At 40.4% G+C, this 26,964-nt stretch overlaps 1 protein-coding gene across 1 annotated transcript in view; it reads left to right on the forward strand.

Annotated features, from left to right (window-relative positions):
• Window positions 1-26,637, forward strand: part of HSPA4L (heat shock protein family A (Hsp70) member 4 like) — a 64,042-nt gene extending 37,405 nt beyond the window's left edge. Inside the window, exons 9-19 of the mRNA XM_074950840.1 lie at window positions 3,049-3,200; window positions 3,895-4,001; window positions 4,509-4,642; window positions 8,751-8,953; window positions 14,249-14,353; window positions 15,133-15,273; window positions 16,655-16,780; window positions 22,774-22,881; window positions 24,590-24,709; window positions 25,658-25,819; window positions 26,395-26,637. Of these exons, the coding sequence (XP_074806941.1) occupies window positions 3,049-3,200; window positions 3,895-4,001; window positions 4,509-4,642; window positions 8,751-8,953; window positions 14,249-14,353; window positions 15,133-15,273; window positions 16,655-16,780; window positions 22,774-22,881; window positions 24,590-24,709; window positions 25,658-25,819; window positions 26,395-26,589 (1,553 nt within the window). The 3' untranslated portion in view covers window positions 26,590-26,637. The remainder of the gene's footprint in view (window positions 1-3,048; window positions 3,201-3,894; window positions 4,002-4,508; window positions 4,643-8,750; window positions 8,954-14,248; window positions 14,354-15,132; window positions 15,274-16,654; window positions 16,781-22,773; window positions 22,882-24,589; window positions 24,710-25,657; window positions 25,820-26,394) is intronic.
• Window positions 26,638-26,964: the final 327 nt, after the last annotated feature.

Below are 26,964 nucleotides of genomic sequence, written 5' to 3' on the forward strand. Positions count from 1 at the left end.
AATGTGACTAAATAAATAATGCAAAAATGAGGAGAGAGAAGAGAGCCTGAAAGCTAAAAGTTGCCTGAGAGCATATTAGTCATGCCCATACGACGCAAATCCAGAACTGCAAATTTGACCTGAAACCACAAATGCAGATTGTTCATCATGTTTCTCGTGAATGTGTGTGGTTTTTTTTATTTCTGTATTGCAGCCAAAAAAAGAATCAATTTCACCCAAGAAACCCTATCATTAGATTAGTCTTCAAGTGATTGTCCACATGGATTCTACTTCTGGCACACACGTACCCATGCATACAAGATCAAATTCTCTTGGCCAGTTGCATCCATTGGCCCTTCACCTGCGCCTTGGATGCCCTCTCTCATGTACATTTCCCACCCCTCAAACCTGAAGGCATAAAGAACAGAGCAGGCACAACTGTTCCTTGTTCCTTCTTACTGCCATTGCAGTGAGACAGAACCCCTACAATGGCTTAATTTCTGTGTACTGTGTGACTTTGCTCAACGTATGTGTGGGTGTATTTAGTTTTCTCCTTTATACCTGTTGTCTTTAAAAACAAACAAAAAAAACCCACAAACCTTTTTTTATTTTTGGGGATTTCTCCTGTTACTAGGATTTAACAGTTATGGCTGAAACAAAATCACCAGTGTTTAAAACTTACCCCTTCCTGTCATGTGACTATTCTGCTCAATGTCAGGCATTTGAAGTACATTTGGGGGGGGGGGGGGCTTAAAGAGGGGTACATCCCTGATAAGTGTTTAATCTGTATCTCCTTCTCCAAGATGCCACAGAAGAGGAGAGGGGTCTATTTTTAAGTTCTCTCTTCAGGAGTGCACTCTATGAAAGCCGCTTCAGAACTAGAGGGGGGGAAAGGGCCTACTAAGCCAGAACAGGCTTCCTCAGCTAGCACTCTTGTGAGTTAGAGTGGTAGCAATGTTAGTCTGTATCCACAAAAACAACGAGGTGTCCGGTGGCACCTTAAAGACTAATGGATTTATTTGGGCATAAACTTTCATGGGTAAAAATCCCCACTTCTTCAGATGCATCGAAAGCTTGTGCCCAAATAAAGAAGTGGGGTTTCTTACACACGAAAGCTTATTCCCAAATAAATCTGTTAGTTTTTAAGGTGCTACTGGACTCCTTGTTACTCTTGTGAGTTGAAACTCAGGTTGGACCTCATTGAGTGCCAGCCTAGGTCACTTTCCCCAGGACTTAATAAAATGAGTCATAGATCTTGTCAGAATGCTGAGCCACAATAGTTTAGCCCAGACAGGTCCCTCGGATGCCTTGGCACTATTTGATTATAGAATAAACTCATTACGCACCTAAGACTTCTCTTGGTACCAACATCTGTGCCACTGATTCGGGCACTGACCTCTGTGTTGCAGATGCTCCTCGCAACAACAGAGCAGTAAGGCAGTCTTGGGCCTCATGCAGGGTTAAGCACCAAACACAGGTCTCCTGACTTAATGTGGGGTGGCTGTCACCCCAGGGGTGAGCTGGAAGGGGGTAGAGGGACTCGGGCCCACCCTACTCCACCGGGTTTCAGTCCAGGGCCCTAACAGTGGCAGAGTGGTCTGCCACTGGGTCAGCAGGAATCTGCCGGCAACACACTGACCTAGTATCAGGCCAAGGCCCAACCAGACTGTTGTCTAGTTTCCCTGGGCTACTTCCTACCTCCCTGGGGTTTGGTACCTCTGAGCTGTATGTGCCCTCCATCTCCCTGGGGTTGGTGGTCAGTGATAGCCTCAACCGCTCATTGGCACCTCGGCTGGCCTGCAGCCCCGGGAACTCTGGCCAATTCTCAGGTGGTAGCCCCAGCATCTTCTCGGTGTCTCGGTCAGGTGGCAGTCCTGGAAGCTTTGGCCAGTCCTCAGGTGGTAGCCTCAGGAGCTCCTCCTTGACGTCCTGCTCCGGCAGCGGGGGAGAAGCGTCTATCTCCCTGGGCTGCTCCAACCCAACTGAGCTGTGGGACTGCCTGCATTTTGTACTTCTGCTTCCTGTCCCTTCCCATAGCTTCCAGCATGGCGTGCGTGGCTTTCCTGGCTCTGCAGCCTCCTGATCTGTTGCCACCTCGCTACAGCCATGAATTTGGTAGGGTCCTACTTATCTTACAGTTAACTATATGGTTCTTTAAGATGGTGTCCTCATGGAATCTTTGACCCTCCTATTTCCCTGCTGCTATGGAATCCTATACCACCTGGCTTCTGTATTGGGGGAACAGCTATGGGATGGTTAGGCTCCCTGTACCCTTTATGCCTTCCGGGGAGGGGAGGGAAGTGGGTTAGAGGGTAGCCACATACAGGCACAGCCCCAATGGACACTGTTGGTCAAAAGAATCTGATTTTATGTGTGCATAGGCACATGCACAATAGAAGTGGAATCCATGTGGACAGCCATCTCAAAGAACCACAGTCACTAAGCCCTGGTCTACACGGGGCGGGGAAACGGGGGGGTCAACCTAAAATACGCAACTTCAGCTATGCAAATAGCGTAGCTGAAGTTGGCGTAGCTTAGGTCGACATACCTGGCCGTGAGGACGGCGGCAAGTCAACCGCTGCCGCTCCCCTGTTGACTCCGCTTCTGCCTCTCGCGATCTGGAGTTCTCTGGAGTCGATGGGGAGTGTGTTTGGGGATCGATTTATTGTGTCTAGACAAGCCGTGATAAATCGATCCCTGATAGATCGATCACTACCCGCTGATCCGGCGGGTAGTGAAGACCTGCCCTAAGATAAGTAACTTTTTTAATCTTGATTTTTGCACTTACAGCCTGAAACTCCCATAGACTAAAGGAGGGGCAAGAATTTGTTTGACATTGCAACTTAATATAAAATTCTCATTGTACAGTGTTGGCCATTGACCTATCTCCACTGGTTCTTGTGGTGACTAGATAATTCAGTTTCATTTTAAGACCCCCTTGAGCTTTTCAGTCAAGAGTGAGAATCCAAGCTATATGATCTCTAGCTACATGCCCCCCACCCCAAAGTCAGCTGTGAGTAATTTGAAGCTAACTTCTTTAACTTATGGCCTGAACTGTCTCTTTTCTAGAACTACAGCGTGAAGACATAAGCAGTATAGAAATTGTAGGCGGAGCCACTAGAATCCCAGCAGTGAAGGAACAAATATCTAGGTTCTTCTGTAAAGATATAAGCACTACGCTGAATGCAGATGAAGCTGTCGCAAGAGGTTGCGCGTTACAGGTATGGCCGTTAAGATCCTAGTTTGTCGTTTTACAGCACACTCTGGAAATTGTTCACTAACCAAAAGTCAAAGAATGCTACAGCTTAAACAAAATGTCCCTCATCTCAGGATTTAAGGTCTTCATACTAAGCATTCGTTCTTTCTTGCACTGTCGTATTCACTAATCATTTAAACATTTGTTGTAGTTGTCACATTTGGTAATAATTATGAGAGTAATGACGGGAAGGATGGTCTTGTGGTTAAAGTACAGGAGTGAAAGTCAGAATATCTGGGTTCTCTTCCTAGTTCTGCCACAGACTTTTTGCACTAATGTGGGTAAGTCACTTCCTTCATCTGTAAAATAGGAGTGTTTACCTCTCACAGTGTTTTTGAAGCTTAATTCAGTCTGTTTTAAAAACTCATTGAGGTCCCTGGCTGGCAGTCACTATAATCACGCTAAGTGTTACTATAATTAAACTTAAAATGACACTCTAGATACTCTCTCCATCAGTTTAACTAAGAAGATAATCCTTAATGAAAGTGACTTAAAATTGCCCCAATGTTAGTATGTGTAGTTCATTTTAAAAATATTTTACATTCTGAGATAATCAAGGCCAACATGCTAGTTTTATAGAAGAGTAACAATGCTAAATTCAGGTAAATGTGTTTCTTCACTAAACTATATGCATAATCAAAATTTGGTCTCTCTTCCAGTGTGCAATTCTCTCCCCAGCATTTAAGGTGCGTGAATTTTCCATCACTGATGTTGTTCCTTATTCAATAACTCTAAGATGGAAGTCCTCTTATGAGGAAGGAACTGGGTAAGTTTACTTTGAAAATAAAAGTACACAAAAAGACTTGATGGTGTGGGAAGATCAAACCTGCAAACACCAGAAAATAGCTCATCTAGTCTACCTCTTATACTGTATTGTCATTAATCATTTTGCCTCTGGAAGTTGGAGTCACATATCATTTTACTACCAGTTATTTTCAGTCACCCCATGTCACATTGTTCTGATTTTGTTTACCATAAGTTGGTTAATTTTAACTTTGTATATATTAAAAAGCTTTCTACCTAGAGATATGTAATGTAAAATGTAATATTGTCAAGTTGGTGGTTGAGTTTGTAGCTCTCATTCTGTCTTCAAGCTTCAATTAAGTTAGAGAATGCAAAATAATTTTCCAGAGCCAAAGCAAATGCGTATTAAATGTTTCATTTGTTTCCATGGATGTTCACAGCTTAACATAACAGGGTTTAATATAACTTGATTCATAGTCATTATATAAACTGTTACTTGTATTTACTTGAACACTTTTTATTTCTATAGGGAATGTGAAGTTTTCAGTAAGAACCATGCTGCTCCATTTTCAAAAGTTATTACTTTCCACAAGAAGGAACCTTTTGATCTGGAAGCATATTATACCCATCCAAATGAAATACCTTATCCTGAACCCAGAATAGGTGAGAACAGATCATAGAAAATATATTTTAAATAATCTTTTGTACACCTTTCTAAAAAAAAGATTCATTCCTTTAAAAAGTTTATATAAATTACTGAGCCAAATGTTTTGGCATAGAATCATAGAAATGAAGAGCTGGAAGGAACCTCAGTGTCAAGTCCAGTCCCTCTCACTGTGGCAGGACCAAGTAAACCTAGTTCATCCTTAATAGGTATTTTGTCCAACCTGTACTGAAAAACTGTCCAGTGGTGGGGATTCCACACCTCCCCGGGAAGCTTATTCCAGAAGTTAACTACCCTTATAGTTAGAAAGTTTTTCCTAATATCTAATTTAAATCTCCTTTGCTGCAAATTAAGTCCATTATTTCTTGTCCTGTCCTCGGTGGACATGGGGAACAATTGAGCCTCATCCTCTTTATAACAGCCCTTCACATAGTTGAAGATTGTTGTCCGGTCCATCCTCAGTGTTCTTTCGTCAAGAGTAAACATGACCAGCTTTTTTAATTTTTCTTCATAGGTCAGGTTTTCTAAACCCTTTTTATCATTTTTGTTGCTCTCCTTTGGGCTCTGTCCAATATGTCCACATCTTTCCTAAAGTGTGGCACCCAGAATTGGACTCTTGCTGAAGCCTCACCAGTGCTAAGTAGAAAGAGACAGTTTTCTCCCGTGTCTTAAATATGGCACTCCTGTTAATACACTCCAGAATATTAGCCTTTTTTGTAACTGCATCACTTTGATTTATATTCAGTTTGAAGTGTGAGAACCCCTGTACTAGATGACTAAACTAGAAACTTTTTCCACTTGAAGTCTTTAGCACTTGGAAGTCTACGATTCCTGAAAGTTATTGAAGTAAGTCCGAGTTCTAGTAAATAGGACCTCTCTAGATTGGTCAGACTTGTATGGGTTAAGCTGTCAGGAACAGTGAATGTGGGTCTAGCTGATAAATTCAGACATTCGGCTGAGTCAACAGTCATAGAAAAAGGTGGATACACCCCCTCTGGAGGCATGGAGATCTGGACGCTATGGCTTTGACTGTGGATGCAAGTGGTGAGCCTGGGCAATTACCACAGAGATGCTGATGGCACAGAGAAGTCTAAACTGACATCCAAAAAACTGATGCACTCATTACTTTGGGGGCATATCTCTGTTTGGGATTTGCCTTATATTTGGTCTAGGTCAGGGGTTCTCAAACTTCATTGCACCGCGACCCCCTTCTGACAACAAAAATTACTTCATGACCCCAGGAGGGGGGACCAAAGTCTGAGCCTCTCTGCCCTGGGTGGGGGCAAAGCCCAAGCCTCACCACTCTGGACAGAGGGGCCAAAGCTGAAGCTCAACGGCGTCAGCCCCAAGCCAGGGGGCCTGAAACCTGAGCCCAGCCACTCAGGGCTGAAGCTCTTGGGCTTTGGCCCTGGGGAGTGGAGCTCGGGCTTCAGCCCTGGGCCCCAGCAAGTCTAAGCCAATCCTGGCGACCCCATTCAAAGGGGGTTGCAACGCACTTTGGGGTCCCAACCCACAGTTTGAGAACTACTGATCTAGTAGCAGAGCACTTCAGCTCCAATTCAGTTCCTCCTTATCTGTTAAAATTCACTTAGCAGCCATATCTGATTATCGCAATCTAATTGAGAAGACTGTATTTACTTATGACATACTAAAGAGATGTATGAAGTTGTCTAGAGGGGACCATCTGTTTACTAGTTAAAGATCCAACACCATTAAGTGTTCGTAACCAACTCAAACTGGGAAGACTCTGAGTGAAGTTTGTTGTTTCACCTGTCAGTCAAAATAGCATTTGTTATAGCTATAACACCTGCTAGAAGAGTAAGCAAACTCATGGCTGATCTGCCTTCAGTTTTCCTCAAGGACAAAGTGATACTCCATACTCATCCTAATTTTTTGGATAAGGTTATAACTGGTTGAGAAAGAAATCATTTAAGTAATCTGCCAGTGTCCTTTTCCCATATGTCAAAGTTTCACAAACTAGTTGCTAAAAATGCATTACCTTTCTATCTAAATTTCCTAGCCCTGTTTAGAAAGTCAGCAAATTGGTACGGGGGTTGTTTTTTCTTTTTAGGGATAATAAAGGCAGTGGGATGTAATTGCATGCCCTGTCTAAGTGGGTTAGGTAGTGTATAGAGGAGAGCTATAAAGTTTTCTCTACTCCTGTGCTAGTGGGAATTAGATTACATTCTACAAGGGCAAAGGCTGCTTCAGTGGAATGCCTTAGGCATGTTTCCATATTTTATATATTCCCACCTTTACGAAGCACTGTTTGTTAAAGTTAGCATTCTGATCAGCAGAAAGAACGGGGAGTACTTGTGGCACCTTAGAGACTAACAAATTTATTTGGGCATAAGCTTAGTAGCACCTTACTTCAGTTGCTATTTAATTAGGATTCTGGATCCTACCTTCCTTGGATGAGAGTACTGCTTTCTAAATTATCCCAGGAGTGGGAATGGGAAGATGCAACTTGAAGAAATGAAGGTTACTCACCTGTAACTGGAGTTCTTGAAGGTTGACTATACATTTACACTCCCTATCCACCTTCCCCATTTCTTTAGAGTCCTAATTATCATCTTGGCTCTGAAGAGGGGTAGAAGGATCTGAGATGGCCAGAGTACTCCACACCCCTTTCGTAGCCTTGCCCTCAGAATGTTCAAGAACAGGGAGGAGAAGGAGTTGGACAGGATGTCAGAACACCCCAATGAGTACTGATGTGAAAAGTTTGTGCAATTCTGACAGTGGAATCAGCACATCCCATGAATGGAAATGGGCCAGAGTCCATCAAAGAACTCTGATTATAGACAAGAAACCTTAAAGTTCTTTGTCATTCACTCATCTTACTTGTGCTCATATTTTCTATACCTGGTGGTCTTAAATATAAACTTTTGTGAAAGACTGAGCAAAATTTATTCAGCGCATAGATAGGGTAGAGTGAGAATGGGGAACATATTCAGAAGACTTTTCTGTGCATGTATAACTAGAGCAGCTGAATTTGAAACTTCATGTCAGTCATTACCAGAGTAGCAGCCATTTGGTAAACTTTCTTGTTGCATGTGGGTATAGTTTGAAGATAAGGTAAGCAATTAATATCCACGTACACGGTAACTATCAGTTTTTTGAGCCATGTTATTGCCTGTGGCACTAGAGTTGCTAAACGCTGTAATGCACCTCAACCTGCACCTTGAAACTAGTCAGAAGCCACTACAGGTGAACAAAAGGCAGTGTCCCCCTGGGAAACATGCCCATAATTGAACCAGATTTTGCACTAGCTGAAGCTTTTTCAGTTGCAGCCTTCTTTGTCATTTCCATAATGCAATATTGCAGTGTGCTCTAAGAGGCATGGAGGTGCATATCAAAGCAGAATGGTTGCAATTAGAGCTGAATGAATAATTTGCAGAAAGACTTGATGGAATTTAGCCCCCTCTTCCTGCAAGCAACGATATTTTTTAAAAAAAAAAGAGTGAAGGAAGATCTAAGAAAATGGGGTTAAGTATTAAGTATATTCCTCCAATCTTCCAGGATAGTAATGTGTTTGTCAATAAGACCTCCAGTGACCTCAGAGCCCAATTGTATCAGTTTGGGGTACTTAGCAAAAGGTACTTATGTATAGTGTTTTACATGTTAATATCACTGTACAAACTATTGCAATGTCTCATGTAAAGAGATCCTCGTTTTACAGTTGGGGAGACTGAGGCAGATTTTTGAAGTGACTTTCCAAGGTGCCACAGTCAGTGGCAGAACCAAGATCAAAATTGAGGACTACCTGATTCCCAATCCTGTGTGCTCATTTTCTCCTTAGATCCATTGCTTCTCACAGAATATAGACTATGGAATTCTTCACAGGTATATATTAATTATATACAGGAGAGATTGTACGACTGAAGTTCCTGCATTTGTTAAAGGAACGTCTGGGGTAAATTAGACATTGTTCTAGCTACTGAGTTACCCCTCTAAACTTACAAATACTTGTGTTTTGGAGAAATCTTTCATGGCCTTTTAAAGTGCTTGGCAGTGAAAGCAGATCTGGGGAATATTTTTGAGGAATGATTGCCCCTCTAGACTTTCCAGAAAACCAGATTAATCCTCATATGCTGCTTGTTTGTTTAGGGCTTTTTGCTATTCAGAATGTTGGTCCTCAATATGATGGTGACAATTCCAAAGTGAAGGTTAAAGTACGTGTCAATGTACATGGAATCTTCAGTGTGGCTAATGCATCGGTAATAGAGAAGCAAAATGTGGAAGGAGATCACAGTGATGTACCTATGGACACAGAATCATCATGTAAGAATCAAGGCAAAGATGATGAGCTGGTACGTAAAACTTCTCCTTGTAATTGCAACAAAAGAACAGAGAATCAAAGATTAAATCGTAGTTAAGTCCAGTCTGCTACTTTTGAGTGATTTATTTTCCCTCTTTCATTACTATTTGTTACAAGAATGGACTGCATCATCAATTAATCTCATATGTGTGCAGCTTTCTGTTTGAGTAAGCAGTAATGATATGTTCAGGGCTACTCAAGACACATACCTTTCACTCCACATGGAGTTTACAGTATAAAAGACAAATGAAAATAAGATTCACACAGATACCCACAGAAAAGTGTTACATTTTCCTCAATTTTTTATCTTCTGTTAACGCTAACAGTTTTCAGCATTTTTTAATATTAGCATTGAATGGCAACAATGATGTTGCTTTTGAAGGAAAGATTTAATTTCCAACAAACTTTATAAAACACTTCATAAAATAAACTAAGTACTTGTTCAATGAAGCTTACTAATGAAAACAGTTTTAGGTTCTGTGCATCTTATGGAAAATTGCTATATTTCATCTTTAACTACAATCAGCTAAACTTTGTTTGCATTTTTTCATTTTATATACTTTAATCATGAAAACCTTTAAGTGCAAACTTGCTTGCATGACTGAAAGATGGGGAAATGTTACAGTATTTTTACAATTTTATGCCATACTTAATCACTGATACTGAGGAATTGGCATTTTAAACTTTGTGATATACTAGTCAGTGACATAATCCCGATAAGACTTCAAAATCAGCTCAAGTCTTCATCTCAGTTCCATTACCTCAGCATGTCCTAACCTTAAAAGCATGCAACCCTTGGACTCCAGACTCTTCTATAGGGAGAAGAGAATAAGAGAGTTGCATGACACTGGATCGTCTACGATGCACAACTGCAGACCTGCACTTGTTGGTAAAGCAATGGGCAAGCTTAATCTACCTTTCTTTCCTGCTCCTGCTGTGGTCTCTTCTAGAGATAGTCACATGAACAGCTTATACGTACAGGATTACAGTCTTAACTAAGACTGTAAGTCCAAATTTTTGCCTTTGTTCTTGGGATCTATCACTTGGCTCTGAGAGCGCATGTCCTAACTACACGGGCGATTCCAATGGATGTCAAGAGCAGCATGCAGCCTTCTGGCAATTGGAAGAACTCTCCCACTCCTCCTTCACGCTATTGCTCATTTAATTTCTGACACCTCTAATCTTATCTTTTCTTCCTTCTGATACTTGCTGCTTGCCAGCTCTTTAGCTTCTATCTTCAACTCCACCCACATTTTATTTTTTGACCCTCATCTTATGGGGCTCTTGCTTTGCATTAACTATTTTTATACTTGTACCTCAGCTGAAAATAATGACTCACTTCCTGCTATTCAACTATATGTTTATTTACCCCTGCCCATTCTGTTTGTTCCTTCGATTCTGCCTAAGGTGCTTGCTAAACAATTCCTGTGTTCTGTGACTGTTATGCTTTTCAGCTCCTGGTGACTGTCTTTAAATTTCTGCAGACCATATTGACCCAGTCAATCAAGAACTTTCCTCCTTTTTCTCCATTCCTGTATTCCTTGTTTCTGAATGAGGTGCCCCTCCTATTATCCATCTGTGACCATTCCTCTTCAACAGTGCTCCTTTCTCTCTGCCTTAAAACATGCTCGTGTCCCGCTAACTAAAATTCATCATCCACTCATCTGTCTTACCCACTGACACTTCATATGAAAGATTCCTGAGCATACTGTATTCTCACTGTCTTGACTTCCAATCCAGTTTCCGCTCTCTTCTCCAGAGAAACTGCTCGAGGTCACAAGTGAACATTTTGTAATAAAGTCAGACTTCTCTGTACTTGGCTTAATCTGTGCTCTGTTTTTGCTGCTGCTCATTTTGTACTTTATCCTTTGGCTTCTGCAATGGGGCTTGACATGTTCTGCTGTTGCTCTAGTATCTCTGGTTCCTTTCTTCCCTGGCATCCCTCAGATTTCTTTTCTTGGTATCCTCCTTTTTTGCTTCCATTATCTGCATTTTTTCATTGATGCTTTGTGTGGCAGTCCCCACAAATGTAGCTTTCTATCTTCATTCTCTTCCCCTCCATTCAAGCTTGCCTCTAACTGTGGCATACTTCCTGCAATTCCTGTCATCATATTAAACTTCCTGTTCTCCTCCAAAACTGTCACTTCTTCTCTTTATCACCATTTATAACTTTTTTCCCAGTTAGACTCAACTTCAGTGTTCCCTTCGTTTTCTTCTCCATCCAGGCTTTTGCTAAATCCTGCTGGTTTCCTTTTCACTTTTCTGAAATCTACCCTCTATTCCCTGTCCCTGCTGGTAAAATCTTGGTCTGTGCCTTGATCATAAATTCACCTGGGCTACTCCAGACCACTTCTTACATCCCAACATCTCACCTTCTCAAATTGATCTGCCACTTCCCCCAGTGTATCCAGAACATTGCTGCTCCTATTAAAATAGCCTACTATTGTGTAAGTGAAGCACCTTGCCTGCCTACTCCTTTAAATCTCTTCTTGAAGCTAATTTTCTGTCTTCCAGAAGATTTGTGCTAATTTCATTTTATCTCATCCTCTTGCATTTTAACTTGTCTGAATTCAGTTGTGAGCTCCTCAGGATAGGGACTTGTTTAGAAGGAACCTTCTCTTCCAAACATCTATATTTCCTCCCACGGTAATATTTTTCTAGTTTTTCTTTCTTAATTCATTCAACCTTTGTTTTTATGAAGGTTAGAACAAGTGGTAGAGCAGTTAGCATTACATAAGCATAAGGGTGTTTTTTTGTGCTCTGATAACTTGAATGGGTTAATACTTTAAACTTACAGTATACTTCTCAAGGAATACAAAAGTGCCTTTGACACATTTTGAAGACACTTATTAATAAGTAAAATGTAAAAAGTAATGGAAAAAGACATGGCTGACATTTCCATGTAATGTACTATATGTGGAGAATATTCAGAATAATAAAACACTGTGCTCAATACAAAAGTAACCACTTTTATCCCTAGGCTTTCTTCCATGACAATATTTCTATTCTTCCTAATTTGTCTTCTGTTTTTACTATGGTGCTTGTCAGCAATTCTCTTTCATAATTGAGGATGATACCCTTGACTCTGAGGATAAGGTTTGTGATGCATATATGCAGTATTCTTATAATTAGCTGTTTCTCTTAAATATGGAGAAGGTTCCCCCTTCCCTTCTTTCCGACTGTTGCCTTTGGTAGTCTGTGTGAACAGTAAGAACAATAAGTTGAAAACTGCATTTCTCTTCTGAAAGGACAAGTCTAAGAACTTGGCAGAAGTAGCCTGCTGCTGCTTTAAAGTATATTGTTAGACAGTAGTTTAGCAAACTAAATTATTTCATGCTCGCAATATATGCTGGTGCCTAAAGTTTCACAACAAATCTTATTAACATATAGGGAAATAATTGAGTTAGTCCATGTGCATGTGTGTTGCTGTCAGTTACTAAAGAGAAATTTAAAAGTAATTTACTTTACATTTATGTGTATTCTGAGGCAAATCCAGGAATTCTGTTATTTTTCTAGGAATTGCTTCTAATCGTCTTATAATGGCAAATGGTAACTTTCCTTTAAGTACAGTATGAAAATTTAGCAATCTACTGATACTAAATTTGCCACTTAAAATTTAAAGGATTCATTTTAAGCAAACTGAGTAAATGTGATTAGTAAGTAAATATGCATTTTGAATTCTAGAAACAGTATGAGTCATTTTTCCTATATGTTAGTGCTATATAGCTTTGCTTTTATGGCTATCACTTCCCTAATATTAAAAACTGAAATCTTCAATAAATGTATGTGCATTACAACTACAAACACAAGGTTTTAAAATCAGACAGACTTCTGTCTTGTGCAATTTGGGGGTTTTAAAGTACTTGAGACTCCAAACTTCAGTTTGAACTCTGAATGTTATTGCTGCTGTTTGTTTTAATTCTGGTGTTTAAATAGTTGAGTGCATGTGACTATTTAATAGGAGACATTTCTACTGAGTTAATATACATTGTGTTCCCTATATTATTATTAAAGGTGTCTACATGACAACACAATCTTTGTTACTAAACAGTTCAGCTGCTAGTTGAACTGACTTCATGTGTTGAATAATTGTTCACAGTAATTGTGATGTCCTCATTAAAACTTGAATCTAGGAATCAGGAACAGGTGAACTAATCATAGGGCTGTTACTTAGAGGAAAGATACAGGGCAACAAAAGTGGGCGGGGGGAGAATCACATACTTGTTTTAAAAAAATGCCAGCAACTCCTAGTGTTGTCTAAAAATAGTTCTAATATGCTACATGAACTGTATCTTGACATTTATAAATTTAGAAAGAAATTATTCATAGAAGGTACATAAAACTAGTTTTCAAGTGCTAATATCATGGTCCTGCCCTGCTTGTTGCTTTTCATACACCCGGAAAGTGTCAAAGAGCCTCCATGGTACAGGAATTAGTGAGCATGATAGTATATAGTAGTTGTAAAGCAGGGGGGAGTTAAGACCCCAGTTGACATAACCTTTTTCAAAGGGGTTCAGATTTAGTTACCCTCCTTTGAGCCTTTCAGGAAGAAATTAGACCCAAACTGGGATGATGTACCCCACCTTCTCACAAAACTAGTTTTGAACAAGTGCTGATCTGGTATAGTGGGTGTCCACCCACCCAAGAACAACTAGTGTTAGAAGCTCTTGGCAGCTTCCCCTTCAGTTGGAGCAAGAGAGGCTGTATACAGGACCCCAGTAGCATGCCCAATAAGTATTGCAGTAAGACTTTGACACTAACACTGAAAACTAGTTTCATGGTCCTACTATGACTATATATGTAAGTAAAAATTAAGTCAATGAAAATGTTTTTTCACATTGGATTTTGAAGTGTAAACTTGTGATGATGCAATATATCTGAAGTTCTGACTGTTCCATAGAGAATCTTTTCCTCTCCTACCCATGTCGGTGTTGTGTTCTTAAAATATGTCTTTTCTATTCCTTGCCTACAACTTACTTTCAATTAAATGTGTGTAAGTACTGCGGGCTTATTGTAACTTTGTCACAAGGCACATTCAAAAGGACCATTTCAGAATATTTTTTAGCTTTAAAAGTTCACAATCTTTTTCTGAATTAAGTACACAGAATAAGACTGCTTCAAAACATGTCACTTTAATTATGTTACATATGAGGATTTTGTCCTGTTTTTAAACTAACAGACTGCACTGTGTTTTATAATAAAATGCTGATCTGTAGTAGTTGACTCCAGTCAGAAGAACATCTCTGAGCAAGGTTGGGTGTTCAGTTATGTTACTTTCTCTTCCTAGGATAAAATGCAGGTTGACCAAGAGGAAGGCAATCACAAAAGCCAGGCAGAACAGCCAAGCCAAGCAGATGAGGAAAGTGAACAACATGGAGGAACTGAAACAAAGGTTTGTATCAAGTATCAATAAAGGAAACTTTTGTGAATTTGTCCATATTGATTTTTTTTTCCTGTCTTCATGTGACCATTCTTTGCTTGGTATTCCTAATAAATATGTAAATCTATATACGCTTCCCAATGTATACCTCATCAATTGAAGTACAAGGGATTATTCTAGGAGTATCAAAATTATAATTAGTAGTACTGCCATGGTACAGTTAAACTCATATCAAAAAAGTGTTGAAAAAAATTGTCATTTTTAAGACTTCAGAGAACATTTCCCTAAAGTTGACGTTAAAGAAATAATGGGATTCACATTGATGCTATGACAAGTTTGGGTTTTTTTTGAGACAACGGATTATGGAAATGCAGGCACCAGAGATTTTGCTGCAACCAATTTAAAGAGCTCTTGGGCTGATTTTCTTTTCAAGCAGTGTTTAATGTAGTCTTACTGCCTGATTTCACATCTTTGTCAAATGCGATGTAAGGCATTGCTAGTGTTCCAAAAATTAATAGTAATGTTAATTTCATCATTTCTCATTTTAAATTTACTATAGATATTTATTCTCAAACTCTGCCTTTTAGAAAGGCAGATAAAGATAAACTTAATACAAAGTTAAGATAGCAGTGTCCCTGGAGTAGTGCAGCAGCAGTAGTTTTTTTTCAGTTCTTTCTTGGCTGTTCCATTTTCATGTTTGGCATTCTCCTTTTTTAGTCACATACCTTCGACTACGATAGAAATGTTACACATAGTGTCAAATAGTTCTCAGAATGTAATTCTTTTCGTAGACCGCTTCAGGAGACAAGCCAGATCATCTAGCCCAGCCTGTTAAAGCTAAAGCGAAGATCAAAAGTATTGAACTACCTATCCAGGCTAGTCTGTATAAACAATTGGGGCAGGACCTTATCAATAGCTACATAGAAAATGAGGTAAGTGCATAGTTCCTTGAAGATTCACTCATATTCAAATCTCCATGCAAAGAATTCTTGTCTAAGAAATAGTTGGTAGCATACACTAGCTTGTTCCTGAGTTAAATAACTACCAAATTTACTTGAAACTTCTGTATCGCTAGTCATACCAGTTTTTTCTTAATAAACTGAAAATTCTAACTCCTAGTCTCCAGAGGTCTGTGCAGTTTAGGCTAAACCATCTCCACTAACTTTAGTGTAAGTCTCTTTGGTTGGGGATTGCAATGAATCTAAGAACTTCCAGAAAGAGGTAGTACATTAGAGACAGCTGGTTGACAAGAGCTAGTTCTTGGGGCAAAGGTAGAATTGACAAGGATGCAACTTTTCAGTCTTTAGGTTTTAACAGAGGTTTCATCTTCAGCTATCCTGTTTGTCTAGGAATTGCAGGGAAAAAGTCTAGAAATGGAATAAATGGTGATCTCTACAAACAGAGTTGCTGTTCAGAGGATCATTTTTGAGCATGTTAGGAATTGTCATGCCTTGAAAGGCAAAATTATTCCTCATGACTTGCAAACCATTGTCCAGCCTCTCGTCTGCAGCACTCTCCAGCCCCATGCCAGTATTCTTCAGCTGAAGAAATGCTTCTTGATCCCATCAATCTGTAGTAATGCCACTCAGCTCCCAAATGAGAATTCTTTTTCTCTGATCTGCTAAGAGTGCAAACTTTTGCCCTCCAATAAAGATACAAGTTCCTTTAGGATGTTAACTTGGATTAGAAAATAAAATTGAGAGGTTTGGAAGCTTCTATGTGGAGGAAGAAAGGAAAAGGCAGAACTAAGCTGCTAGAGGTTGCAAAAATAGAAAATTATATCAATCTACCTGCTTCTCTGTGTTAGAAGGGGGTACAATCAGATTTCACACCTGTAACTTGGTCAGAAAAAGAGAGCAGGGACTATTTATGTGTAGGCAACTCTGCAGCATAATTCAATCTAAAATGCTACAAAAATCCTAGTTGCTTAAACCAGTGTTTCCTCAAATTGTCAAAGCCCCCATGTTTATAAGGGGATGTATTACTCAAGTTCAGATCATCCCCAGTTTGGATCTTTATTAACAAGAGTATCTTATCTCATTGTCAGTCTGATAATTGTTCTCTATTAGTGATCAGACAGCTAGGCAATGTAAAACCTGTTGCATTTCAGAATTTTTTTCTTGTGCTGCCACTAAACAAGCTCTGAATAGTGCCTATGTTGAAACAGAAGTCACATTAGCTCGAATCTGAAAGTCTGCACAGCTAGGAATAGCTTGCTACAGGATAACACTTAGATTTTTAATATGGCACTCTGATGTTTCTGTGCATCAGATTTAAACTGATTTTGAGCTTTTTTTTCTTCTACCCTCACAGGGGAAGATGATGATGCAAGACAAGCTAGAGAAAGAAAGAAATGATGCTAAGAATGCTGTTGAAGAGTATGTGTATGATTTCAGAGACAAGCTGTGTGGTATCTTTGAAAAATTCGTCACTGAGGAAGTAAGAAGCTAGATATAAATTTATAACCGTTCTAACATTGAACTTATTTAATACTGAGTATGGTACGGGTAGGAGCTATATGAAGTAAGTAAGTATTACTTTTCTTTTTGGGCTTCAGGTTAATTCCTGGGAGAAGTGCACTAGCCTTAAAACATAAGCATACTAACTATCCAACTCAATTCAGTTTTGTTCCACTTTAACAATCATGAGTCTACTGACCCTAGTTCTGTGTGAGAGAATTCTCTAGATGGTAAAGATTTGTCAGGTATGGAGGTATATCATCCTGGGGTCTAACTATAGTCAGGCTCCAGTGTCACTTATCTCCATGAAAATCTAGGAAAACATGACAGATCTGTTAGTATTTGGTCCTGAATGGGGTGAGTAGGTTTGAGGAATAAAATGAGAAGTGGCACAAACAAAGCTTGCCACGCTTGATATCTTTAACCTCGCTTTCTCCTTAGCCTGGAAAGGTATTTCATATTGAAAAAGCTGTTGTTGGGTTGGTATGTCTTGCAAGCCCAAACCAAAAGTGCCAGACAGAACACCACTTTACCCCTTCTGTGTCTTACCATATGTTTGGAGGCAGCATCCAGTGTTCCTTGATTGTCTTATTGTGGTGTCCCTGTGTCCAGTAGCTGCCAGGATAGAAATCACCTACAACTCCCAGGCAGCCACTTTAGCTAACAGCAACACTAAACTTTAAGTGTTGATACCAAAGCCTGCTCCAGTGGTTATTTGGGAGCATAACTGGTGAATGCTTTACTAGACCACAAGTACATGTGGTGCAAAGACCTTTGAAGAGTAAATTAAGGGAGAATGAGGCCTCAGTTTTCTGCCAAAGTCCAAAAATCATCTTAAACTTTTTACTGTGATGGAAATACTGAACCGAATATTGTCAATATCTGCTTTTATGCATCAACAAGGGAGGCTGTAATTGGTAAAACCACAAGTTACACTTTAGCTGGCTACATAGCTTATATGTAATTTGTTGAAGTACTTTTGTTTAAACTCTTGCCAGTGCCCCATAACCTCCTTGTGTACAAATATGCTACCGAGGAGAATTTGACCGAATTAGAAGCTAAAGATACTTTGTGAATATAATTTACCTTTGGAGAAACCCAAAATTTCATTACCAGTATTCAAAAGGGAATATGGAAAATCTCACTTACAGTAAACTACATGCCTGATTAGTAGAGATGCAACACCTCTTTATTTGAGCATGAGCTTTCGTGAGCTACAGCTCACTTCATCGGATGCATAGCATATCGTGGAAACTGCAGAGGACATTATATACACACAGAGACCATGAAACAAAACTTCCTCCCACCCCACTGTCCTGCTGCTAACAGCTTATCTAAAGTGATCATCAAGGAAGGCCATTTCCAGCACAAATCAAGGTTCTCTCACTCTCTTCCCCCCCCCCCCCCCCACACACACACATACAAACTCACTCTCCTGCTGGTAATAGCCCATCCCTCTTTGAAACCTCTCTTTATAATGCGCATGATAATCAAGGTGGGTCATTTCCAGCACTAATCCAGGTTTTTCACCCCCCCCTCCACACACACACCCCCCCCTCCAAAAACCACACACACAAACTCACTCTCCTGCTGGCAATAGCTCATCTTACAATGTGCACAGCAATAATCCAAGTTTAACCAGAACGTCTTGGGGGGGGGGGGGGGTTTGTAGGAAAAAAACAAGGGGAGATAGGCTACCTTGCATAATGACTTAGCCACTCCCAGTCTCTATTCAAGCCCAAATTAATAGTATCCAATTTGCAAATGAATTCCAATTCAGCAGTTTCTCGCTGGAGTCTGGATTTGAAGTTTTTTGCTTTAAGATAGCGACCCTCATGTCTGTGATTGCGTGACCAGAGAGATTGAAGTGTTCTCCGACTGGTTTATGAATGTTATAATTCTCAACATCTGATTTGTGTCCATTTATTCTTTTACGTAGAGACTGTCCAGTTTGACCAATGTACATGGCAGAGGGGCATTGCTGGCACATGATGGCATATATCACATTGGTGGATGTGCAGGTGAACGAGCCTCTGATAGTGTGGCTGATGTTGTTAGGCCCTGTGATGGTGTCCCCTGAATAGATATGTGGGCACAGTTGGCAACGGGCTTTGTTGCAAGGATAGGTTCCTGGGTTAGTGGTTCTGTTGTGTGGTATGTGGTTGTTGGTGAGTATTCGCTTCAGGTTGGGGGGCTGTCTGTAGGCAAGGACTGGCCTTTCTCCCAAGATTTGTGAGAGTGTTGGGTCATCCTTCAGGATAGGTTGTAGATCCTTAATAATGCGTTGGAGGGGTTTTAGTTGGGGGCTGAAGGTGACGGCTAGTGGCGTTCTGTTATTTTCTTTGTTAGGCCTGTCCTGTAGTAGGTGACTTCTGGGAACTCTTCTGGCTCTATCAATCTGTTTCTTCACTTCCGCAGGTGGGTATTGTAGTTGTAAGAATGCTTGATAGAGATCTTGTAGGTGTTTGTCTCTGTCTGAGGGGTTGGAGCAAATGCGGTTGTATTGCAGAGCTTGGCTGTAGACGATGGATCGTGTGGTGTGGTCAGGGTGAAAGCTGGAGGCATGTAGGTAGGAATAGCGGTCAGTAGGTTTCCGGTATAGGGTGGTGTTGATGTGACCATCGTTTATTAGCACTGTAGTGTCCAGGAAGTGGATCTCATGTGTGGACTGGACCAGGCTGAGGTTGATGGTGGGATGGAAATTATTGAAATCATGGTGGAATTCCTCAAGTGCTTCTTTTCCATGGGTCCAGATGATGAAGATGTCATCAAGATAGCGCAAGTAAAGTAGGGGCGTTAGGGGACACAAACTTCCTCGTGGCTGGATTTTACTAAAACTAGACAAGCCATTTACAACACACACTTTACTTCTCTACAAAAGAAAAAGGACACTAAACTTTCTAAACTACTACAGGCTACAAGGGGCCACAGCAATGGTCCCCTCAACCCACCCAGCAATATTGTTAACCTATCCAACTATACTCTCAGCCCAGCAGAAGCAGCTGTCCTATCTCGGGGTCTCTCCTTCCGCCCCTCCACCCCCTCGAACATGATACAGTTCTGTGGTGACCTAGAATCCTATTTTCGACGTCTCCGACTCAAGGAATATTTCCAAGATACCTCTGAACAACATAATGATCCACAGAGGCCTGCCTACCAACATTACAAAAAGAAGGATTCTAGTTGGACTCCTCCTGAAGGTCGAAACAGCAGACTGGACTTCTACATAGAGTGCTTCCGCCGACGTGCACGGGCTGAAATTGTGGAAAAGCAGCATCACTTGCCCCATAACCTCAGCCGTGCAGAACACAATGCCATCCACAGCCTCAGAAACGACTCTGACATCATAATCAAAAAGGCTGACAAAGGAGGTGCTGTTGTCATCATGAATAGGTCGGAATATGAACAAGAGGCTGCTCGGCAGCTCTCCAACACCACTTTCTACAAGCCATTACCCTCTGATCCCACTGAGAGTTACCAAAAGCATCTACAGCATTTGCTCAAGAAACTTCCTGAAAAAGCACAAGATCAAATCCGCACAGACACACCCCTGGAACCCCGACCTGGGATATTCTATCTACTACCCAAGATCCATAAACCTGGAAATCCTGGACGCCCCATCATCTCAGGCATTGGCACCCTGACAGCAGGATTGTCCGGCTATGTAGACTCACTCCTCAGGCCCTACGCTACCAGCACTCCCAGCTACCTTCGAGACACCACTGACTTCCTGAGGAAACTACAATCCATTGGTGATCTTCCTGATAACACCAACCTGGCCACTATGGATGTAGAAGCCCTCTACACCAACATTCCACACAAAGATGGACTACAAGCCATCAAGAACACTATCCCCGATAATGTCACGGCTAACCTGGTGGCTGAACTTTGTGACTTTGTCCTTACCCATAACTATTTTACATTTGGGGACAATGTATACCTTCAGATCAGCGGCACTGCTATGGGTACCCGCATGGCCCCACAGTATGCCAACATTTTTATGGCTGATTTAGAACAATGCTTCCTCAGCTCTCGTTCCCTAAGACCCCTACTTTACTTGCGCTATCTTGATGACATCTTCATCATCTGGACCCATGGAAAAGAAGCCCTTGAGGAATTCCACCATGATTTCAATAATTTCCATCCCACCATCAACCTCAGCCTGGTCCAGTCCACACATGAGATCCACTTCCTGGACACTACAGTGCTAATAAACGATGGTCACATCAACACCACCCTATACCGGAAACCTACTGACCGCTATTCCTACCTACATGCCTCCAGCTTTCACCCTGACCACACCACACGATCCATCGTCTACAGCCAAGCTCTGCAATACAACCGCATTTGCTCCAACCCCTCAGACAGAGACAAACACCTACAAGATCTCTATCAAGCATTCTTACAACTACAATACCCACCTGCGGAAGTGAAGAAACAGATTGATAGAGCCAGAAGAGTTCCCAGAAGTCACCTACTACAGGACAGGCCTAACAAAGAAAATAACAGAACGCCACTAGCCGTCACCTTCAGCCCCCAACTAAAACCCCTCCAACGCATTATTAAGGATCTACAACCTATCCTGAAGGATGACCCAACACTCTCACAAATCTTGGGAGAAAGGCCAGTCCTTGCCTACAGACAGCCCCCCAACCTGAAGCGAATACTCACCAACAACCACATACCACACAATAGAACCACTAACCCAGGAACCTATCCTTGCAACAAAGCCCGTTGCCAACTGTGCCCACATATCTATTCAGGGGACACCATCACAGGGCCTAACAACATCAGCCACACTATCAGAGGCTCGTTCACCTGCACATCCACCAATGTGATATATGCCATCATGTGCCAGCAATGCCCCTCTGCCATGTACATTGGTCAAACTGGACAGTCTCTACGTAAAAGAATAAATGGACACAAATCAGATGTTGAGAATTATAACATTCATAAACCAGTCGGAGAACACTTCAATCTCTCTGGTCACGCAATCACAGACATGAGGGTCGCTATCTTAAAGCAAAAAACTTCAAATCCAGACTCCAGCGAGAAACTGCTGAATTGGAATTCATTTGCAAATTGGATACTATTAATTTGGGCTTGAATAGAGACTGGGAGTGGCTAAGTCATTATGCAAGGTAGCCTATCTCCCCTTGTTTTTTTCCTACAAACCCCCCCCCCCCCCAAGACGTTCTGGTTAAACTTGGATTATTGCTGTGCACATTGTAAGATGAGCTATTGCCAGCAGGAGAGTGAGTTTGTGTGTGTGGTTTTTGGAGGGGGGGTGTGTGTGGGGGGGTGGTGAGAAAACCTGGATTAGTGCTGGAAATGACCCACCTTGATTATCATGCGCATTATAAAGAGAGGTTTCAAAGAGGGATGGGCTATTACCAGCAGGAGAGTGAGTTTGTATGTGTGTCTGTGGGGGGGGGGGGGGAAGAGAGTGAGAAAACCTTGATTTGTGCTGGAAATGGCCTTCCTTGATGATCACTTTAGATAAGCTGTTAGCAGCAGGACAGTGGGGTGGGAGGAAGTTTTGTTTCATGGTCTCTGTGTGTATATAATGTCTTCTGCAGTTTCCACGATATGCTATGCATCCGATGAAGTGAGCTGTAGCTCACGAAAGCTCATGCTCAAATAAACTGGTTAGTCTCTAAGGTGCCACAAGTACTCCTTTTCTTTTTACGAATACAGACTAACACGGCTGTTACTCTAATACCTCTTTGTACCACTATGTATAGCCTAGGCTTGAAATCCTGGCTATCAGTCTTCAGTTTCCCCCACTTGATTTTCCAGCTAAAAATGAACTGGCATGTGAACCCCAAATTCCCTTTCATATTCAGTAGGTTTGAATGAATTAGGATATTTCTGTATTTGTCCTTCTACCTCCTAAATTCTATTACCTTAATAAAGGGAGAGAGCTCTTCTGAATGACTTTTTTCCCTATAAAAATCTTAACTTGCTTTTTAGGAGTCCGGTAAACTGACCTTAATGTTGGAAGATACAGAAAACTGGCTTTATGAAGATGGGGAGGACCAACCAAAACAAGTATATATGGATAAACTTCAGGAATTAAGAGTAAGATTTTTTTAATTTTATTTTTTTTCCTTTTACAGAACAATTTTTTTAAAAAACCTCATCATTAAAGATGAAATACAGTGATCGCTGTGTCTGAGCACGTTTATCCATTAAAAAAGTCCTTTAAGCATGTTCATGAACATTGGTATCAGGAAGTGATTCAGGATTAATGAAATCTTAAACTAGAGACCCACATTTGCATCTGAAAATGTTTTTTATGCTGTCGTGTGCAATGACTAGAGTAATTCAAATTTAGTGTACCACATTTGTCTAATATTGTGGTTGTATTTGAAAATTACTTCATACCTTGATTTGTCAATTTTTTTTGCTACCTGTTGAATGTCACCAGTAGGTGCCATCTGACCAAGTGGCACAAGGCTTCTGTGACTCGTCGCTACTTTTCCAGAAACTGCTGGGTAAAAGTTAGATCCAGATTTTTAGAAGGTCTTGTTAAAAACACTTTGTGTGATAGCACCTTAAGATGGCAGCCTTCGTTTTCTTTATTTCTTCTTAGCAGCAAAGCAGATTTCAGCTATGAGCACAAACAGTTTCATTAGGTGCCTCAGCAATGATTCCTAACATCATGGGCATTCTCTACCTTTCATAATTAAAATCTTGGACTCTTAACTCTAACCTCAAATTGGAAAATGCTTCGTTCTCAAATAGCGTAGTGCAGGGATCGGCAGCCTTTCAGAAGTGGTGTGCTGAGTCTTCATTTATTCACTCTAATTTAAGGTTTTGCGTGCCAGTAATACATTAATGTTTTTAGAAGGTCTCTTTCTATAAGTCTATAATATATAACTAAACTATTGTATGTAAAATCAATAAGGTTTTTTAAAATGTTTAAGAAGCTTTATTTAAAATTAAATTAAAATGCACAGCCCTCCAGGCAGTGTGAGTGCCACTGAAAATCAGCTCGTGTGCCGCCTTTGGCACGTGTGCCATAGGTTGCCTACCCTGGTGTAGTGAAACTGTTGATTTAGTACTCTGCTGTTATCGGTTTAGTGGCCAAAAAAAAATTAAGCCAATATGAAGAAAAATGTTTACAAAATCTTATGGGCCGATGGTGAATTCTGAAAAATGGCTGCTGCACTGAGCTTTTGCTGATTGCAATAAGCCAACTGGGGAGCTAGAGAGATGGGATTCAGACTATAATTGTCCTGCAAGAGTGAGAAAGTAAGCACTTTTTTGCGAACAGGAGAGGTATCATAAAGAAGGAAACTGTAGAGTCTGGCAATTTTCTGTTTCCTGGAGTTACTTGGCTTGACGCCTACTGAATGATTACAGTCAAGTTGTGACCTGTCACAACCCAAAAGTGTTTTACAAGGATATCAACTTGAAATCTAATACACTTCAAAAGTATGTTAAAAGTAACTCCATATATTACCCCAGCCAACTTTTGTGGCACTCAAATCCTGTTTCCTTATTTCTTAGATGGTTCTCTTCCCCACTATATAAGGATCTCACAATATTAGTTTAATCTCTGGCAAATCATTTTACTACAGGATACTCATGCAGATAGGGACAAAGTATATTTACCCTACTGTCCCATTCAGTCACTGAGTTGGCTAGGCATAAATGTTTGCAGGGGAAAGAACAGCATAATTAATTGTGAAAGTACAGTTTTGGAATTCTTCGGAACTTAATTTAGTTCTTTTTTGGAGGTAATTATACAATGTGCCATGGTCTGTGTGTTTTATACTTACAGAAATTTGGTCAGCCTATTCAGGAAAGGTTCGTGGAACATGAAGAGAGACCAAAAGCTTTAAATGACCTGGGAAAGAAGGTCCAGCTTCTAATGAAAGCAGTAGAAGCATTCAAAAATAAGGTACAAATTAATACAGTTGGGGAATGGGGGGTTATCTAGGCGAGTAAACAAACTTTAAAAAAAAAAGACCACACACAACCAACTAAGGCTTGTCTACACTTTAGCTGCGCCACTGCAACATTCACTGCTGTAGTGCTTCACTGAAGATGCCATCTATGCTGACAGGATGGCATCTCCACTTAGCCTAGGTAGTCCACCTCCCTGAGAGGCAGTTGTTGTTGACTGGAGAAGCCCTCCCATCAACATGGCGTTGTCTGCAATGGGAGTTAGGTTGGTATAACTGTGACACTCAGGGTTGTGAATTTTCCACATGCCTGAGAAACAGTTACACTGACAAGTTGCTAGCATAAACCAAGCCTAAGTCTAGGAATAAAGTTTTCAAAGGCACTTGGGTGCTTTTAGAAATACTATCCTAGAGCTTGAGGAAAAGGGGTTTCTTTGTATCAGTCAAATGAAATAATTCAAAATTTCAGTCTTGTACTTTATTTTAAACCAATTCATATTAAAATAAGTGCATAATTCATATAGCAGTTAATTTTGTTAATCACCCTTTTTAGTTGGTGGGGATTGCCAAAGTGCATATGTTAAAATAAACTACTTGTGGGAACTAATGTGATATATTGAACCATATTGGGCTCTGAGTTAGCTAAACTACATCAAGGAACAGCTAATTGTAAATTTAGAGAAAAACACACATTTGTATTTTGCATTTCTGTAGAGTGCTGTCTATAAGACTATCTTGAAGCACTTAAATGTGAACAAAGATGAAACCTCCCTGTAAGGATTTTTTTAAGATCCAAAGCTTTTCTTCCCTCTAAACTTTAATTCATGCATGAATTTATCACAGAAATTGTAGTACAATCCTGTTAAATATTAGAGGCTTCTTTTACCAGAGTGAGCCCCATAAATTCATTGTGGTGTTTTAAAACAAAATACTTCTCCTCTTAGGATGAAAAATATGATCATCTAGATCCTGCTGAGATGGAGAAAGTTGAAAAGTATATCAGTGAAGCCATGAATTGGTTGAACACCAAAATGAATGCCCAGAATAAACTAAGTCTGACTCAGGATCCAGTTGTGAAGGTGGCAGAAATACTAGCAAAATCTAAGGTAAAGTAGCATAATTGTACCTATTACATTCTTATATAAGGAAGTTGCATTAATCTCAGGCGAATGGAGAGCAAAATGGGGTAGAGGAGATTAGGGGCCTTCCTTAGTTCTGCTAATAGGCTCTCTCCTGGTCTTGACCTAGAATAGTAAGTCTCCAGGGTTTTTTCCACTAGAGCCATGAATGGGAGGGGCAGTATCTTTATTTAGTGTCTTAATCAATCCTACTCTTAGTGATATGGGATTAAATATTTCTCAGTGACTATTTGCTTTACAGCTTAAGTAGTTGGTATTATTTTACTGCATCAAGCTTTATATAAAATTGCCAGCTTTACCAACAAACAATTTCAAAGCTTTTCAGCTAACTAGAATTAGAGAGAGAACATCCATCCATGCAGGCTTTTCACACTTTAAATTCTAAAATAAAATCAGATTCCAGTGAAAATGTGAAATAAAGACCCCTCTCAATTCTGTTGTGCTAGATAAATGGGAACTTCTCAAATGTATTCCTTAGTACAAGTTTTTAAATGCTTGTTGCACCACTAAACATACTATTTTTTCAATTCTAATATAATTAGGAATTGGATAGTTTCTGTAACCCTGTTATTTACAAGCCTAAGCCAAGGATGGAGCCCCCAAGTGAAGCTCAGACAAAAGCCAATGGTGAACACAACGGACCAGTGAATGGACAGAGTGGTGCTGAAGCAAAACCAGATCCAGCAAAGGACAATTCTCAGCAGACCAAACCATCTGGAGAAATGGAAGTGGACTAAATTTTACGTATTTCTTTCCACTTAATTAAAATAGTGCAAGTAACTACAGGGTCCATTCTTCTTTTATGTCTGACACCACTACAGATGTTCAGTTATTCTTAGCTAACTTTCTGTTCTTTGCAGTAGTTTTGAGCGTGTTTTATATTGAGTGCCCTCCAGTGTTTATTCCCATTGATGCTGCTTATGTGGAGCTTTAGCCGAATATAGATTGTAAAAGTCAGTTTAAGCTTTCCCAATATATTTTATATCAAACATACAGAATTGATATATAAATAGCAACAATCTACCTTATTTAAAGCTTTTATTGTGGATAAACCTCAGTTCCTTTATTCAGAAAAGGACACTGTATTGCACTACTGATGCTGAAGTGTAGAT

The sequence above is a fragment of the Natator depressus genome, chromosome 4 (genome assembly GCF_965152275.1).
Source record: "Natator depressus isolate rNatDep1 chromosome 4, rNatDep2.hap1, whole genome shotgun sequence".
Lineage (NCBI taxonomy): Eukaryota > Metazoa > Chordata > Testudines > Cheloniidae > Natator > Natator depressus.